General features: G+C 38.4%; 1 protein-coding gene across 1 annotated transcript in view; it reads right to left on the bottom strand.

Moving 5' to 3' along the window:
- Window positions 1-250: 250 nt before the first annotated feature.
- SNX25 (sorting nexin 25) overlaps window positions 251-14200 on the bottom strand; it is a 169415-nt gene continuing 155465 nt past the window's right edge. The window contains exons 15-19 of the mRNA XM_077815548.1: window positions 10469-10586; window positions 7591-7657; window positions 4089-4270; window positions 1376-1476; window positions 251-833 (exon numbers count right to left, since the gene is read on the bottom strand). Of these exons, the coding sequence (XP_077671674.1) occupies window positions 753-833; window positions 1376-1476; window positions 4089-4270; window positions 7591-7657; window positions 10469-10586 (549 nt within the window). The 3' untranslated portion in view covers window positions 251-752. The remainder of the gene's footprint in view (window positions 834-1375; window positions 1477-4088; window positions 4271-7590; window positions 7658-10468; window positions 10587-14200) is intronic.

The following is a 14200-nucleotide window of genomic DNA, read 5'->3' as shown; positions in this document are numbered from 1 at the left end:
ATTCTCAAGCCTCCCCAGGAAAGGGGGTGTGTAGGGCTTGAGGGGAAGACGTCTCCAAGTGGTCTCTTTCCCTGTTCTTTGTTTAAAACGCTTGGTGGTGGCAGCATACTGTTCAAGGACAAGGCAAAGTTTGTACCTTGGGGAAGTTTTTAACTTAAGCTGGTAAGAATAAGCTTAGGGGGTCTTTCATGCGGGTCCCGACATCTGTACCCTAGAGTTTAGAGTGGGGAAGGAATCCTGACAACCATAATCCACTTTGTTATTTATTGCTTACAAATGCTTCAAATTTGGTAAAAATAAAATAGATAAAATGTTCACAATAACTTTACCTGAAGTATTGCACAACAAGGCTCTTCAATACACAATAAAGGAGTGTTCAAATCCTCAATGAGGAAATTAACTGTACAACATTCATTAGTTTACCACTATTAAGCAAAACTTCATTTTTGATAAACGTTTAAAATATTTTCTAGATTCTTACAACTTATATTAACATTTATATTTCAGTCTGTATTTTAAACCAAAAAGTATTCAAATAGAACAATTTAAATAAAGCTGGCAACTATGCAGCATTGTTTTTCTACCCTACTACAGCATCAGATCTTTTCAAGTCTGTTTACTTCACATAAAACTGGAGAAAGAAAACTAAAAAATACTCAATAGTCCTCAGTCAGCCCTCTGTGGAAAAGAGGAAGATAAGTTTCATGTCTATTATTACACAGACATTTCTCTAGTGGTTCACTTGTGCAGATTCAAACATGAGCAGCTTTAAGCTGCTCTAAATGAATTCTTAGCTCAGGACACAGTTCAGTTAGCAGCAGTTCCAACAAGACCTGAAAAAAGAAAAGGAAAACTACTAAGATTAATGTAAACAGCAAATAAGAATTTCTACCTCCTTTCTGAGATGTTCAGATAATCACAAATAATAGGATCACCTGGTTCATCTAGTCCACCCTGCATGGGACTATCATTAATTTCCCATGTGCCAATATCATCATGCAGCACCCCAAAACTGATTTTTTAAACACCTGTTCAATATGCAAAATTAGAAAGTCTAAATGACAATGTAAATGCAGATTTTTACAACTTCCCTTTAGTGGGAAAGAAATCCTTAAAAGCTTTGAAAAACCTTCTAAGTGTAAGAAAGCTCTGCAAGAAAACAATTTCTTGTTTCTAGGCATATTGACATTTCTGAGCCTACCAATTATTTTTATTGTCATAGCACCTAAGAGACCCAGTGATGGATCAGGACCCCATTGTGCCAGGCACTGTAAAAACACAAGGAAAAAATCAGTCTGAAAGGTTAGAATACTGAGCCATTAGTTCAGTACTTAGTAGAATAATAAAATTCACAGATAATATTCTGGTTACTCACATAGAGTAGATGCTTATTGGCTCTAGTTTCTTGCAGTGCATTGAACACTTTAATTATCCCATGACGGGCATTTTGTTGTCCAACAAGGCTCTGTAGAGTATCTGCAACAAACATTTTAGGTTGTATTTTCATCCTGATGTTGATAAACCATATCTGCTTACAATTACTTATTGGCAAGTGCACCAGAAGACACCACATACCATGACAGGGGGTTAGAATTATAAATTCAGGCTCCTATTAAGCAAAAAACTTAAGCACATGTTTAACTTAAAACATATGAGCTGCCAATGAATGAGACTACTCAAATGCTTAAAATTAGGCATATGCTTAAGCATCTGCGTCAAAGACCTTTAAAATCAGAATTTTGTTTACGCTGTTTTGGCAACAGCCTCTGAGTGCTATTACCAAAGATATACTGGGCATATTAGGTGTTTAGCAGTGCAGAGCATTAGGCCTGTATTCTCATGTATTATTCAAATATTCACATACACAACATGAGTAGGTAAGGGATACAGTTAGTAAAATTAGTTGAAAATATCAGTTTCTGATAATCTGAACAAGTGATTTGAGGGGAGAGATGTGATCTCAGAGTTTTGCCTCTCTAAATTAAAAAGCCTACATATCTCCAAATAAACAGAGCAGTGATAAATTTCTAGATGAATTATTTACAATTTGAATTAAGTCTTATTAGGAAGGAAAAACTAGGGCTTTCTTGGTTGACCATTAGCAACATGCAGCACATTCCATTTTGCTACAGAAAAATTAAGCTCCTAGACATCCTGTGTTTTTCATGAAGAAGCTATGATTGACTATTGTAGTTAAGCCAAGTATGTATAATGTACCAAACGCCTAGTATGATGTGCTTTATACTATATATCAAATATTTTCCATGCACACCTTGTGTTGTGTTTTGCCTGTTGAACACAAATTAAAAATTACTCAAAAGTGTGTGTATAACAAAGTTTAGTGAAGCAGTCAAATATGTAATTTAAATCTGCTCTATCCAGGTGCTGGGTAGATCAGCTAGTAGGGTATTTAAGTTATATTAGGCTAAAATTTGAAATCTACCTTCACAATTATCAGCTGATTTACTATTAATTTCCTAGTCACTAGTTATAACATGTTTTTCTGGCAGAAAACTATATGTTTATTATTTGTATATTCCCAGATATTCGGCTTCTTTGGATGGTCACAAACTTGAACAAAAAATTCTCCTGATTTTAGTACACACTAATTACACACCAAAACATTAACTGAATGTTAAGGTTGCAAAATTAAGCACTCAGAAGTTATGAAATGCCAGAATTAGGGTTGCCTATGACCACATGGTTAAAGTTTGGCAGAATAATAAGCAACTGAAATCACAGTGTTATAATGGGAAGTATCTGGCAATCTTAGCAGGCGTGCTACCTGTTCCACCGATAAAGAGGAATACTGAAACAATAAGAAAGAAAATTTCAGGAATGGGTGTTTTATGACCACTAGACACGGAAGAGCATCAGTCTGTAGGGGTTATTCCTACAGCCAAATGATACTGGCATGCTGTATGTGTGGCACAACAACAACAGGGTAGAGACAACCTCCAAATAACTGAAGAACGTTCTCAGCATAGTATAAATGGGGGGCGGAGGGAGGGGAGAATGAGGTTATTTGTCACTAACAGAGTTTTCTGAATAGATTGCCTCTGAAGAACACTGCTCTGGGAGACCTGTGCCAAGCTAAGCTTTCCTGGAACTATATTAACAGCAGTTAGAGTCTAGCCAGGAACATGTGGCTCAGCTTCAGTGTGCTGAGACCACATCTACAAAATGAAGCTAAAGAGATCTGATGGGCGATCAGCACTTCTAAAAAATCAGGCCACTTAGGTTAGGCTCCTAAATCCATATCGAGGCTTGTAAATCAGAGTATGAAAATTTTGGCCGACAATGTTCTCTGCTTTGACTGAATGCAAAAGAGATGTAATCTGTAGGAAAAGCTTAGTGTATTCAGTTAAGCTCCTCAGAAGTGGTTAGAACATGGGACTGAGAGATGGGAATTCTCAGTTATTTTTCTGGTTCTATCCCTAAATTGTTGTAGTCTACACTGGAAAAAAGTTACGTAAACTCTCATCTTACAGACAAGGACAACAGGAAGAAGTTCACACAGGTACATATGCCAGCTATGTGCACAATTTGATGCCCCCAAATCACGTAAGTATTGGGGGTTTTTTGCTTTTTTTTTTTTTTTAACTTTATTTAAATTGGATTAGCTTTACTATCTTATTCTAAAAATGATTATCATCTAGTTAGTTTCAAAGGTCAAATGAGACACTAAGGAATGACTGGGAACAGTCACTAAAATTTATCTAACACCCTCATGAAAGGGTTCAAACTAAAAACAGTGTTGTTTGAAGCGTAGAGATAAAAATCAAATATGAGGATAGACTGTGAGGTGGGAGAAGCTGGTTCTGAAATCTCAGCCAGAAGAGAAGAGTCAGATTCTACTGACTTTGCTACCAGTTTTTTAGTTATGTTAGACATGGGCATAGAAGTCCCATTCTGCACTGAACAGTGCTGCAGTTTACTTGTCAGAGGCACAAAGGATAAGGGCTGGGATCAAGATTGTGCCTGTTTTCAGCATTAGAAGATACGATCTAAACTGTAAAAAGAAAAATGTAGGTTTAACGTTCACTTCTTTCATATGTGGTTATGTAGAGAAACGCTGATGTTCTCACCTGGAATGTTTTCAAGTAGTTTTTGCTGCGCTCTCTGTTTTGTCTCCTGACTTTGCTCTTCGCTTTTGGATCTTGTTGGGGCTGCTGATTTTCCATTTGGCCAGAAAGCATCTCGGAATACACTGATGTAGTAAACAAGCATTGGCTCGCTGAATATCCAGCTTACGGTGTCACGTATTTGTCTTTAAAAAGAAATTTAAAGGGGAATGTGTCATAATTAATAGTTTAGATTTTACACAGACAAATGGTGGAAGACATGACCAACTTCATAAAATGGTGCCGGTTTATCAGCCTACGATATCAGATGATTTGGCCAGTGCCCCCCACTTCCTAGTCAGCTATGTGCACTCTTACTGGAAACGTGGCTTGGGTTGCTCCAAATGTATGCTACTGGGATGTGAAGAAGATGGAACTCAATGCAATTAAGGAACACACCCATTTAAAGGAGTGGACGGTAGCAGCACACTGTGGGGCCATGTACAAAGGCTCACTGCTGCTCGGGAAAAGCAGAGGAGGGTGATGAGCTACACTGAGAAGTAAAATGGTAGTTGGGAACCACAACCTGACAGTATGGGCATATGTTCCAGCTGGATAAAATAGGATGAAGCTTTTCCAGAAATGTACCCAGGAAGCTCTTTCACAGGCAGTGCTGTAACCAGGGTGACTGATCGAGCTGGTCACCTCCTCCTGTGGCTAATTGCATCATCTCGAGCACTCTTTGCTTAAAGAACTCAAGTTCTGGGATATACAACCAGCTCCAGAGCAATGACCTACCATACTAACTGCTTTGCTACAACACCACAATTTAAAAATCAGAACACAGTTTAAATACTTAAAAACAAACAAATGCATGAGCAAAAAAACCCAACAACAAAACCAAACCCCATTCAAAGTGTGCACTCTCTCAGGGGTAAGATTTTTCTTGCTACCTATTTGCATTATGTGAACATACAAGGGGAAAAAATTCAATTTAAACCTCAGTAAGTAGCTGTTGTCAAAGGCCATTAGTCTATCAGGGCTCAACCATAACATTTCCAATAATTTCTTCTCCGATTTTCCATTCGATAATGTCTGTGGGAGGCTGTTAAAGCAATTCTGGCATGTGCGACTTCAGCTGCTGAAAGGATGATGGGACCACCCTGTACTGTTATTTGATTTCTGGGATGTGTTACCTACCTGTATGACAGCATCATAGCTAAAATAAGGTAAAATATTACTTTGTCAGATTCTCAGTGATCTTTCACCTGGGTGAAAGTACTGCAGAAATAACTGAAGTTTACAGACTTTTGAAATTATCATTATCATAGCTGTCCTCCATTTTCTAATGGAAAACATTATCCAATAGGGTAAAACCAATATGACAAAGAGCCCAATTTATTTGTCAGTGAGTAGATTTTTCACTTACAAATAAGAGTTACCATACACTGACATGGAAATACATTACAGCCATTTTGATGATTACAAATATTTGGTTTGATTTACTTTTGGAGGTTTTCCCCAAGAAGAATTACAGGTTATAATACAAACTCCAAGTGCTCAAGCTTTTCCAAAATGGTAATTTGCCAGTATCCTGAGGAGCACATGTAATTAGCATTAGATGGAGCAGATTGCAACCACATTCATCTTTAATATGGAGTTATGGCCTTCAGAGATTAGGGGGAGATTATCAGAGGCACAAATGGGAGCTAGTCACTCAACTCCCATTGACTTTCAGAATGACTCCAGGTTTATATATAAGTCACATCAGGCGTTCTTCAACTTGTTCATAATGTGGGTCACATCTAAAAAAGAGAGCAGCCCATGGACTACCTCCCTTCTATTCATTATTGCCTAAAATCCCTTAGCCACTACAGCAATTGCTTACACAGACAAGTAATTATTGAAGAAATATTTAGGGTAAAATCCTTACCCCATCTCTAGCCCTTTACAGGTACAGTGACAAAGTGACACAGTCTGTCTAGGGGGGATTCCCCCAGCAAAATGACTGTGGAAGACTGTCATAAGGCTGCCTTCTGGAGGACCATCTGTCAAGCCCTGGCGCAGGTGGTGTACCAGTGATGGGGGCCCAGCATGCAGTACCGAAGAGATTCCAAGCAAAGCTGTGACCCAACAAAGCAGCTCAGGAGGCTGCCATAACTCAGGCAGACTCCCAATACTCAAATCCATCTGCTTGTGTGCCTTCTGCTGGCTTTATGCCAACACCTTTTCGCAAACCAACAGGATAACAGACATTTAAACACAGTGTTCAAGCTTCAAAAGTTTATGACAGTGCAGAGTAACAAATTATGTTTCATTTTAAAAAGTAGTTTTAAAATGCTTTTCTAGAGCCTGCTCTGATGATGAAACCAAGCAAAGATCCGTGGGAAGGAAAAACCAAGATTCCTTGATACCAAATTTCTGTTCTGTCGAATAACTATTTTACTACAGGCCTTTGCACCTGGCAGAAGAGCTATATTAGTTATCATTTTTTTAACCAAGAAAGGACAAGTTTTTCCACAACAATTTTCATGAGGAGATTTCCAGCTTTTTACCCAGCTCTGTGATGGCCACGTTTTGCAGGCCTAAACCTCATGACAACATGGAAAAGTCTTCTTGGAGTTGTAAACCATGCAAATGAAAAACTGACATTTTGGCTTGCACAGGAGTAATGATATGTTGCTATTTTACCTTACAAATAAATCACACTCATACTGTCTACTTAAAATGGTTTCTGTCACTTAGGTAAATTTACAGTCTCTTATACAATGAAACAGCTTAAAACAAAAATCTAGGTTTTAGATCTAGGGAAAATGTTGTGGGTTCGTAAGAAAAGCAGATAGACTAAGAAAATAAAAGCCATTCAAACCAGCATAATGTTTAACTCCTTCAGAAATTACAGGATAGCATCTGATAAGCTGTGAGGTGCTAATTCACTCTTAAGGAAAAAGTAGCAGACAATTTTTATAGCACGCCCATTTCCCACCAATGAAATATATTTGCTCTTTTTTAATTTAATTCCACAAATGGCAAATCCCTGTGAAACAATCTTGATTTCAGAACTGTGGTACAGATTATAGGAGCAGAACCATAATGCCACACACCTGCCTCAATGGATGGGAAACTTGATGGGACCAGCAGTGATTGGGACAGCCCCAGCAGAAAGGGGGAAGAAGAAAGCCCATGCTGGGGGAATGCAGGGTGGACCCTATTCTTCTAGAGACACTACCCACCCATTGGCCAGCCAGAGAAGGAGGTGGGATGACTGGTCCCTGGCCCTCCGATTTCATTCATTTAAACCTGGGTCCTTGGGAGCCCCTTCTTGATCCATTTTGTACGTCTGTGTTAGATTCCCCTCTGATCAACATGAGAATAAACTTAATTTTAAATTGTAGTAAGACAACAATGGCCGAGCCTTAACTATATGAACAGAATGTCAATAGATATTTTTAAATAGTCTGCTTTCAGTTAGTTATTCATATAGCAATGATTCCAGAATCAGAGTTAAAGTTTAACTGCTACTTACTTGTTGATAGTTCTTCCAAAAGTGACTTGTACTAGTGCAATTAGTGTCTTTCTGACCCACTTAAACACTAGAATAATGAAAAAGGAAAGAAAATAAAGACCAGACATTCAGTAACTCTCTAGGTTCCACAATCATGACACAGAAACTACAATACATTTATCTACTATTATCTGTATTAATGTTTCACTTTCCAAGCTTTACATCCATAGTTCTTTCACTTCTGATTTTTTTTCCTGTCTGTCCTGCTATGCGGTTATTTTTGGGTTACTTTACTAGCTCCTTCAACTTTCTAGAAAGAATAAAGATGACTGCACTGGGACTGCAAGAAATAACACACTTCTTTTAGATTTGGGATGTTCGTTCTTGCTGTGTCTGACAGTAGCATTTTCATTTCAACTAGAGATTAAGTCCCAGCCACATATTAAGAGCTACTGTTGTGATTCACGTCCAGCTCTAATGTAGCTTGCTGCCCAGAGTTCATAGAATACAAGAGACTTTTGTGGACAGTGTTTGTAATTCAGCATTGTCATTTTAATAAACGATTAAACAAATATCTAACACAGTGGGTTGCAATAGTGTAAGCACTGATATTGTAAGTACTGAGAGACACCTTATTTTTCAAAAATCATTAAGGCAGCAGAAGAAATTATTATATAGAAAAAATATGTAGACTGAAAATGCAGTGAGTTTTTCCTCTGAATAAGCTTCAACTATCCTTCACTACTAAAAAGAGAAATAAAAGCCTTAAAAACCCATTCAGCAAACTGGACATCATGGAAACCATTCAAGTTTCTCACAAAATTTGGTCACTTCTTTTCTCTATTGATCTGCATCTCAAAAAATTAACTAGAAGTTCTCCTCTGCAGAAAGTGAACTGCACAGGAAATGAGTAAGTTAGCCAAATGGGATTGTCTCTTCAAAATGTGCATCAGTAGCACAATTAACAAAGTTCAAGAATTACTTTTTTCCCTTGCATTTAGAATCTTCCAGTCATTAGGTTCAATCATTACGTTAGTCATTTTTTTTTCATGATTTGACCATGTTGGAACTAAACTAGGGGACCTTTCCTTGCCCAGAGACCCCCAAAAGCTAGACTGGCCAGAAAAAGAATGCTGTAGCACTGTAGCTTGTTGTCTGATAAAGGGCCTTTTGCTACTATCCCAACTTGGCCAGCAAGAAAAGAAAAACGCAGTGTGGGATGTTCAGTAGTCGTCAGTGTTGGCCTAACTTTTCGTCTACTGAAGTTAGTGGTAAAACTCCCATTGGCTTCAATGGGAAAGAATTAGGCCAATGTTGAGCCCAATGGTGGTTTACTCTTGTCCAACAAGGACTAACAATGGAAGCGCTCAAAGGCCTACGACTGCACTTAGACCTTGGATGACTTGATTCAACTTTGCCACCTTCCTATCAGGGGCCACACAGTGAAAGTTCACAAATAGAGATGAAAAATAAGGGACATCACATGTTACCAAGAAGAAGATATATGAAAAAACAGCCTCGGTATAACTGGTAATAACACTGAAAGAACCATGCTACATGGGAATCACTAGTTCAAGTTTTCAATTTATAGAAACAGAAGAACAGGAAGAAACAGAGTTAATATTCTGGAACATGATGTCTAGTGGATTTATACACTACAAATATCAAAGCCAATGAAGAATTAGATTTTTCTTCCTTCTGATAGAAAGGATGAACTGTGATTATTCCAATGATATGCTTCTCTTTATTCTGTGCAGATAGCCAAGGACAAGTTTAGATCATAGGAAGGAGTAGAAATAATGATTTTTAAACCATTTCCCATTTTTGTATATCTTTTTAAATATAGGCAAAGATCTACATTGTTAATTTTTGGTTCCTATTGGAAGGGTTTCTTTTTTTAAGACTATATAACCTAAACGTTTACACTAACTGTGGCCCAGCACTACTTCCTAAGCCTTTTTTTTGCACTTGTATATCTAACAATAGGATATATGGTATTCATCAATGGCACTGACATTCTGGATACATTTGCAAAAAGAAAAAAGGCAGCTTCTTGTCATCAAGAATAACTGAAGGAACAATTTGAATATTCCTTCCTAACTGTCAAATCCTCAGTAAACTGTCACTCTCTTAACAAGGCTGTCTTGGAAAAGATCTGAATTTGCAAAGATCTCCGGTTGGGGCATGTAATTACAGCATTTTGAAAGGTGTGATATTTTAGAATAGTTGCTCTGAAAACAAAATTTTTTTTAAGCAAATACTATGTGTGGCTAAATACAGTTGCATCTTCTAGTGGACACAAAATAGTTCTGTTTGATGCTTCTGTCCATGGACCTGATCATGCAGCCATTACTCAGACATGCAAAGCATGAAAGATCCAGCACCAAATGAGTTCCTAATTCTATCATTTTGTTGCTTCAAGTCTACTATGTATTTTAGTTATATTTGGAGTAAGACACTTTTTTTTATAATGGATGTGGAAGTCATGTTGCTTTGACACATGCATGTCAATATGATAAACCATCTACTTTCCCTTTCCTTGGAATTAGTTCACTGTAAAATGCAGTATCCTGACACAAAAGCATACTCTGATTTTTGCCTGTGTTTTGGAAATATAGAACATTTTTAAACTGAGGTGAAGCTTACAAATATTTAATGCAAAACTCCCAAACTGTTGCATTGTTACTGCAATGTTATGATTGGGAGCTTATCCCCAGAAGAGTCAGAAATTAAAAAACATTGATTTCCAAAGAAATCAGTGTTTTACATTGCAAAAATATCTCCGCTCATTTAAATGGTAGGAAAACAGTGATTCATTTTGACATCTGAAAATCAATATTTCCTAGCTTTTTTCTTAACCAACAGAATCCACTAACAAGCAAGCAAGTTCAAAGCTTACTTCCTCGCAGCTCAAAAATCTCTCCAATCAGCATGAAACACGGCTCAGCAAGAGCATCTCGTTTACCATCCACATCATCTCCATTGTCTGACAGGTCACTATCCTCTTCTGTCTCCTCCTAAAAGAGCAATACAGGTACAGTATGGAAGAGAGTTGTTAAGGGATATTAGTTTTAGAGCTCATTTCCCTCCCACTACTTAGTTCATGAACCTAAACCACCTCTCATTTGTAATGGTGCAAAATACTAATAATTCTGTTTTTCCTATGATTTGGTTTTGGTCTTGACAGCTAAGAAATGTACTCTAAATGTATGGAGTCTTTTCCAAGGAGCTGTATAAATAGTACAGATCTCAAACAGCTCCAGTATATCATTTTGAAAACAGTAATGAAGAGAAATATTCCTAGCCTAACATATTTGAAGAACCCGAGGAATGACCTAGAATGGAAAAAAGTTACATAATGAGAGCATTTCCTCTAGAAATTACAAATCAAGGAATAAAGTGAAAAAACTCTTTTTTAACAAGTGAACATGTAACATTCAGCAAGGTTTAATGGGTGTTCGTTCAGGTAAAATAACAGCAAATATGTCTAGACTGTGCCATTGAGCAATAGCTGAGCTGTAGCATATGCTGAAAGCTTGGGCTGTTTCGGCAGAAGCACTGGTCTGGGATCCATTCACAATGGCCTTCCCTCAACTTTTTTGAAACAAAAGAAAAGGAATAAAGAAAAAAATTATGTTCTGCTTTCTCCATGCCCTTCCATCATTCTTTCCTTCTATCTTACAGGCTGGTAAAACGAAGGTAGCTGGGAGACTAAGGGAATTAGCCAGCTGAGTTCACCAGCGGAGGTGGGCAGGGAGGCAGGGCTGCATGCTGGGTTTTTTTTTTTCCTATTTCTTAACTTGGAAGTAATCTACAAGGAAGGACCTGCAATGGGAGGAAAACAGCCTGTTGTCAACACCACTGCTAGCTCTTCCTCTGCCTGCCCCTGTGGTCCCACCCCCCGACAGAAAGGCATAATGACCCTGAAATACTTCCACCCAGGCCCTGGTCTCAACTTGCTGGGAATGCAGCCTGCATGTCCCTACTGAGGAAAGCCAGCAAGAGGAACCAGTGCATAGAGTACTGGGAATAAACAGGAAGAACTGGAAGTGCTAGTACATAAAATAAATTATTACTTAACTGGCATTACAGAGACTTGGTGTGAAATGTCTCATAACTAGAATATTGGTCAAGAGGTGTATAGCTTGTTCAGGAAGGACAGGAAGAGTAAAAAGGGAGGTGGTGTTGCATTATACATCAAGAATATATATACTTGTCCTGAGGTCCAGAGGGAGGTGAGAGGCAGACCAGTTGAAAGTCTCTGGCTAAAGAAAAAAGGGACAAAAAATAGCAGTGATGTCATGGTAGGAGTCTACTATATGCCTCCAAATCAGAAAAAGCAGGTGAATGGGGCATTTATAGATTAAATAACAGAAATATCTAAATCACCAGGTAGTAATGTGAGGCTTTAACTACATAGATATCAGTTGGAAAAGTAATATGGCAAAAAACAAAAGTTCCAGTAAGTTCTTGGAGTGTATTGGGGACAACTTTTTGTTTCAGACAGTGGAAGAAATAACCAGGCAAACAGCCATTTTAGACTTGATTCTGATGAACAGGAAGGAATTGGTTGCAAATCTGAAGGTAGAAGTCAATTTGGGTGAAAGTGATCATGAAATGATAGGTTTCATGATTCTAAGGAAAGGATGGAAGATGTGAGAGAAGAAGAATATGGAAAATAGACTTCAAAAAAACCAGACTTTAACAAACTCAGAGAACTGGTAGGTAAGGTCCCAGGGGAAGAAAATCTAAGGACTAAAAGGATTCAGGAGGAGAAAATATTAAAGGCACAACAGCAAACTATCCCAGTGCAAAGGAAAGATAGAAAGAAAGAATAGTAAGAGGCCAATATGGCTCCATCAGGAGCTCTTTAATTACCAGAAAATCAAAAGGGAATCCTACAAAAAGTTGAAACATGGATGAACTGCTGAGGAGGAGTATAAGAGTAGCTCAAGCATATGGGGCAAATAGTGCCTCTGAAGCCTTTGATCTTCCTGAGACCCTTCCAAATCATAGATTCATAGATATTTAGGTCAGAAGGGACCATTATGATCATCTAGTCTGACCTCCTGCACAACGCAGGCCACAGAATTTCACCCACCACTCCTACAAAAAAACCCTCACACCTATATCTGTACTATAGAAATCCTCAAATCGTAGTTTAAAGACTTCAAGGAGCAGAGAATCCTCCAGCAAGTGACCCGTGCCCCATGCTACAGAGGAAGGCGAAAAACCTCCAGGGCCTCTTCCAATCTGCCCGGGAGGAAAATTCCTTCCCGACCCCAAATATGGTGATCAGCTAAACCCTGAGCATATGGGCAAGATTCATCAACCAGATACTACAGAAAATTCTTTCCTGGGTACCTCGGATCTCACCCCATCTAATAGCCTATCACAGGCCATTGGGCCTATTTACCATGAATACTTAATTACCAAAACCATGTTATCCCATCATACCATCTCCTCCATAAACTTATCGAGTTTAATCTTAAAGCCAGATAGATCTTTTGCCCCCACTGCTTCCCTTGGAAGGCTATTCCAAAACTTCACTCCTCTGATGGTTAAAAACCTTCATCTAATTTCTAGTCTAAATTTCCTAGTGGCCAGTTTATATCCATTTGTTCTTGTGTCCACATTGGTACTGAGCTTAAATAATTCCTCTCCCTCTCTGGTATTTATCCCTCTGATATATTTATAGAGAGCAATCATATCTCCCCTCAACTTTCTTTTAGTTAGGCTAAACAAGCCAAGCTCCCTGAGCCTCCTTTCATAAGGCAAGTTTTCCATTCCTCGGATCATCCTAATAGCCCTTCTCTGTACCTGTTCCAGTTTGAATTCATCCTTCTTAAACATGGGAGACCAGAACTGCACACCGTATTCCAGGTGAGGTCTCACCAGTGCCTTGTATAATGGTACTAAAACTTCCTTATCCCTACTGGAAGTACCTCTCCTGATGCATCCCAAGACCGCATTAGTTTTTTTTCACAGCCATAGCACATTGGCGGCTCATAGTCATCCTATGATCAACCAATACTCCAAGGTCCTTTTCCTCCTCCGTTACTTCTAATTGATGCGTCTTGTTATTAATCCCTAAATGCATGACCTTACACTTCTCACTATTAAATTTCATCCTATTACTATTACTCCAGTTTACAAGGTCATCCAGATCCTCCTGTAGGGTATCCCTGTCCTTCTCTAAATTGGCAATACCTCCCAGCTTTGTATCATCTGCAAACTTTATTAGCACACTCCCACTTTTTGTGCCAAGGTCAGTAATAAAAAGATTAAATAAGATTGGTCCCCAAACCGATCTTTGAGGAACTCCACTGGTAACCTCCCTCCAGCCTGACAATTCACCTTTCAGTAGGACCTGTTGTAGTCTCCCCTTTAACCAATTCCTTATCCACCTTTCAATTTTCCTATTGATCCCCATCTTATCCAATTTAACTAATAATTCCCCATGTGGCACGGTATCAAATGCCTTACTAAAATCTAGGTAAATTAGATCCACTGCGTTTCCTTTGTCTAAAAAATCTGTTACTTTCTCAAAGAAGGAGATCAGGTTGGTTTGGCACGATCTACCTTTTGTAAAACCATGTTGTATTTTGTCCCATTTACCATTGACTTCAAT

The sequence above is a fragment of the Eretmochelys imbricata genome, chromosome 4 (assembly GCF_965152235.1).
Source record: "Eretmochelys imbricata isolate rEreImb1 chromosome 4, rEreImb1.hap1, whole genome shotgun sequence".
Lineage (NCBI taxonomy): Eukaryota > Metazoa > Chordata > Testudines > Cheloniidae > Eretmochelys > Eretmochelys imbricata.
Note: the sequence above shows the minus strand (reverse complement) of the source record. Positions and strands in the feature narration are given on the sequence as shown.